This window comes from Octopus sinensis, linkage group LG7, assembly GCF_006345805.1.
Source record: "Octopus sinensis linkage group LG7, ASM634580v1, whole genome shotgun sequence".
In the NCBI taxonomy this organism is placed as follows: domain Eukaryota; kingdom Metazoa; phylum Mollusca; class Cephalopoda; order Octopoda; family Octopodidae; genus Octopus; species Octopus sinensis.
The window spans coordinates 12,723,281-12,728,451 of NC_043003.1; the positions used below are offsets into that span (position 1 = coordinate 12,723,281).

General features: G+C 40.4%; 1 protein-coding gene across 1 annotated transcript in view; it reads left to right on the forward strand.

The window, feature by feature from the left end:
• Positions 1-547: 547 nt before the first annotated feature.
• The window catches only part of LOC115213963 (tektin-3-like), an 11,723-nt gene continuing 7,099 nt past the window's right edge, over positions 548-5,171 (forward strand). Inside the window, exons 1-3 of the mRNA XM_029782967.2 lie at positions 548-722; positions 3,145-3,230; positions 3,962-4,099. Coding sequence (XP_029638827.2) covers positions 548-722; positions 3,145-3,230; positions 3,962-4,099 — 399 coding nt within the window. The remainder of the gene's footprint in view (positions 723-3,144; positions 3,231-3,961; positions 4,100-5,171) is intronic.

The following is a 5,171-nucleotide window of genomic DNA, read 5'->3' on the forward strand; positions in this document are numbered from 1 at the left end:
GAGAACCAATAAATGCCAGATGGAAAAAGACGACCGTACAAGAATGATTAAGAGAACATGTATTGAGATGTTAACATGTGTTTCTGTGTGTGCATCGTGTATACAGAATAATAGACAGACCGTCCTGAGAACAAAGTGTATGTGTGTGTGTAAGCACTCCATGCTGCATCTCCGTGCAAAACATTGTGCAGCACGGAGTTTTGTCAGTGAACAGTTCACGGTCTCAAAGCCACGAAAATATTTTGACAAATTAAATGTTGAATGTTGAAGTGAATCTAACGGTTTTTGTGTGTTTTTTAAATGGCTTATAAACACCTTCCACGCTGCAATTGTTTTCGTTCCAGCACACGATCTCAGATCACGTCACTTGCTATGCAAGTACATCTCCCTGTATATATATATATATGTGTGTGTGTGTGTGTTTCATATATATACTTATATATATATATATATATATATATATATATATATATATATCATATAATATTCAGTCATTCATTTATTTATTTATTTATTTATTAGTATACGCTATAATCTTTTTAGGAACATGGTATATCCTCGTTATACAGCCTCCGATTGGAATTTATCGAATAAAACCGCTTACAACGTATCAGCAAAGGAGTGTTCAACGGCAGAGAGATTGCGAAGCGATGCTTGGAGAACGGTCAAGGATATTGATGTTCGCACCAGAAACAGACAGAAAGACGCTACAAGGAAATTATGTGAGTTGGTTCTTTCATACCAAAATCGGGCAAGAATTTATCTGTTAGGCTAGAATAGCTTCGAATGTATAGATTTTGAATAATTTAGATGAAGTGGGACATCAAATCAAGGAAAACTGTTTAAAAGCCTGTATTTTTGTCTTTATTTTTTTCTCTCCTTTTTAATCTTTTTATTTGTATCAGTCATCGACTGCGGCCATGCTAGGGCATCGTCTTTAAGAATTTTTTATTCGAACGAGTCCACCCTTGTGCTTATATTTTTAAAAGGCGGGTACTTATTCTAACGGACCCTTTTGCCGAACTGCTACGTTACGGGGGCGTAAACACGCCAACACCGGTTGTCAAGCAGTGTTTCATGGCAAAGAATTCATCAAAGGATTCTTTTTACGTCATCCAAGGAATTGAAATTTTTACCATTAAGACTATTCTGCAGAGACCTGAATAAGGGAAAATCCGAAGGAGCAATACCTGGTGAATATGGAGGGTGAGGTAACACATCCCAGCCGAGCTGCAGGAATTTTTGCGTGTCATTTCATAAACACACCACACACACACACACACACACACACACACACACTATGTGACTGGTCTTCCATCGATTACGACGATGAGGGTTCCAGTTGATCCGATCAATAGAACAGCCTGCTCATGAAATCAAAGTGCAAGTGGCTGGGTATTCCACGTAGTTCTCAGAGAGATTCGACGTAACACAGAATGTGACAGAGCTGGCCCTTCCAATTATAGGCACAATTCACAGGGGCCAGTTGAATGGACTCGAGCAACGTGAAATAAAGCGCGCTACCTGGAATCGATCTCATGACCTTACGATCGTGGACTGAATATACTAACTGCAAAGCCATGTGCCTTCACTAGAATGTGACTAAAAGCAAATGAAAACCCTTTTCTGCTGCATAAGAATTTTGATATTGAATCATCTGTCAAAAATCATCTCGTTTTTTGTTTTGTTTTGTGTTGTTGTTTTTTTCCTTTTGCTTCCAGTTAATAAAAATTTGGGTCTAGATCAAAGGTTCTCAACCATTTTTTTTATCCATGGACCCCTTTGATTTCTATTTTATTCAGTTGGACCCCCATATTTCTATTTTATTCAGTTGGACCCCCATATCAAGGGTTCTCAACCATTTTTTTATCTATGGACCCCTTTGATTTCTATTTTATTCAGTTGGACCCCCATAGCCAAGATCAAGGGTTCTCAACCATTTTTTTTTATCATGGACCCCTTTGATTTCTATTTTATTCAGTTGGAACCCCATATCCAGATCAAGGGTTCTCAACCATTTTTTTATTATGGACCCCTTTGATTTTATTTTATTCAGTTGGACCCCCATAGCCAAGATCAAGGGTTCTCAACCATTTTTTTTTATCTATGGACCCCTTTGATTTCTATTTTATTCAGTTGGACCCCCATATCCAAGATCAAGGGTTCTCAACCATTTTTTTATCTATGGACCCCTTTGATTTCTATTTTATTCAGTTGGACCCCCATAGCCAAGATCAAGGGTTCTCAACCATTTTTTTATCTATGGACCCCTTTGATTTCTATTTTATTCAGTTGGACCCCCATAGCCAAGATCAAGGGTTCTCAACCATTTTTTTTTATCCATGGACCCCTTTGATTTCTATTTTATTCAGTTGGACCCCCATATCCAAGATCAAGGGTTCTCAACCATTTTTTTATCTATGGACCCCTTTGATTTCTATTTTATTCAGTTGGACCCCCATAGCCAAGATCAAGGGTTCTCAACCATTTTTTTTTATCTATGGACCCCTTTGATTACTATTTTGTTCAGGTGGACCCTAATTTTCGAGAAACTTCTTTCAAAATTCCTATTTTGTTTTTCACACATTAACTTGTGTAGGTTGAAATATGTAAAATGTTAGACGAAAAATAATAGCAAATTTTTTTCATTTTTTTTTGCAATACATACAAGTTTGTTTGTTCCTTCTCGAGCCATGCCTGGCTCATAAGGGCCGGTTTCCCGGTTTCCTTGGCGTATAGGTTCCCCACCTGGACGGGACGCCGGTCCGTCGCAGGTGAGCTGCAAGATGCAGGAGGAAAGAGTGAGAGAAAGTTGTGGCGAAAGAGTCAGCAGAAGTTTGCCATTACCTTCTGCCGGAGCAGCGTGGAGCTTAGGAGTTCCGCTCATAAAAACACACATCGCCCGGTCTGAGATTCGAACCCGCGATCCCTCGATCGCGAATCCGCTGCTCTAACCACTAGGCCATGTGCCTCCACAATACATACAAGTACATACATGTAAATTTTTTCAGAGTCCCTTAAAATACTATAGTTTCCCTAATTTACTATCTTGTTGCGTTGACCCCCAAAAATGTTATATGGACCCCAGTTGGGAACCCCTGGTTTCTTCTTCCTCTTAAAGTCTGTATTGATATTTTTTAATAGTTGAACGTGTGGCTGATATTTCCTTAATGAGAGAGGAACTTTCTGACGAGATTAATCACATGCATATGGAGATCGACAATTTGAAGGTAACCGATTTGAAGATAAACGATTTGTGTCAGTTAATAAAAATGCCATGACCGTTTTTGCATGGCTTTCTGTGAGACCCTCGTCCGTGTGTGTGTATGTGGAAGAGAGAGCGAGAGAGAGAGAGAGAGAAGAGAGAGTGTGTGTGTGTGTGTGTGTGTGTGTGTGAAAGGGAGGAGGAGGAGAGAAATAGAGACTGTGTGTGTGTGTGTGAAAGAGAACGAGAGAAAGAGAGAGAGAATAGGAAAGAATGTGAAAGGGGGAAAGAGAAAGAGAGAAAGTGTGCATGTGTGTGTGCGTGCGTGTGTGTGTGTGTTGAAAAAGATAGAGAAAAATAGATTGAGAGAAAGAGAGAGAGAGAGAGAGAGAGAATGGTGTGTGTGTGTGTGTGCGTGTGTGTGTGTGTGTGTGCGTGTGTGTGTGTGTGTCTGTTGAAAAAGATAAAGAAAAATAGAATGAGAGAAAGAGAGAGAGAGAGAGAGAGAGTATGTGTGTGTGTGTGTGCGCATGTGTGTGTGTGTGCGTGTGTCTGTGTGTGTGTGTGTGTGTTGAAAAAGATAGAGAAAAATAGATTGAGAGAAAGAGAGAGAGAGAGAGAGAGAGAGAGAGAGAGAGTGTGTGTGTGTTGTGTGTGTGTGTGTGTGTGTGTGTGTGTGCGTGTGTGTGTGTGTGTACATACATGTATCTATTAACCCTTATATCTTTTTTTTTTTTATATAATTCTCACTTTCAGGAATATAAGAGAATTCTTGAACGTGCTTTAGAAGATTCTTCCAAACCTCTCCACATTGGTCAGGAATGCCTGATGCACCGCGAAAAACGCTACGGAATTGATATGGTCCACGACGATGTTGAAAAATCTTTGATCCGAGTAATATCAAAATACTTACTTTTCATTAACTTTTAATGTGTGAGTGTGAGGGGCGCGGGGGCGGTTCTTGAATTTTAGGACTCATAAACCGGCTACCCGGTTTCTATGGCGTATAAGCGGCTGAGATCACAACATTCGCTCTCTCAACAGGGTGCCAGTTTGTTGCAGGTTTTAAGGCCAGTAATTTTGAGGGAGTAGAGGCACATGGCCTAGTGGTTAGGATTAGGATTAAAGTCAGGGTTAGGGTGGATATAAGGTATTTGGTAGATATAGCGAAAGAAATGGTATGTTGGACAAGGATTGGACGGTTGCGTATTGAGCAGTCTTTGTCTGACCCAGACCAGACCAATTTCTTTAAGCAGCGCTTGAATCAAAAGACTAAGTGGAGACAGAGAGAGAGAGAGAGACAGACAGACAGACAGACAGGCAGAAGTACCTATTTCTTTATTATCCACAAGGGGCTAAACACAGAGCGGACAAACAAAGACAGACATAGGTATTAAGTCGATTACATCGACCCCAGTGCGTAACTGGTACTTAATTTATCGACTCCGAAAGGATGAAAGGCAAAGTCGACCTCGGCGGAATTTGAACTCACAACGTAACGCAGACGAAATACCTATTTCTTTATTACCCACAAGGGGCTAAACACAGAGGGGACAAACAAGGACAGACATAGGTATTAAGTCGATTACATAGACCCCAGTGCGTAACTGGTACTTAATTTATCGACCCCGAAAGGATGAGAGGCAAAGTCGACCTCGGCGGAATTTGAACTCACAACGTAACGCAGACGAAATACCCCTAAGCATTTCGCCCGGCGTGCTAACGTTTCTGCCAGCTCGCCGAAGTACCGCTCTTCGGCATGTCTGAAGAAAGAGGGTGCGTAAGCGTGCCGAAAATGGTTTACATAAAAGGACCATGCTTTTGGTTATGCCTGGATTTTTAAATTGAAAAAGGATACGTGACGAGAGCAGAGAATGGCAAGAATCTTGGATGTAGCTTTTCCCTTTCTTTCGTTGTATATAATATTTTAATTGAATGTTTATTATAAGGTGATATACAAGCTTTG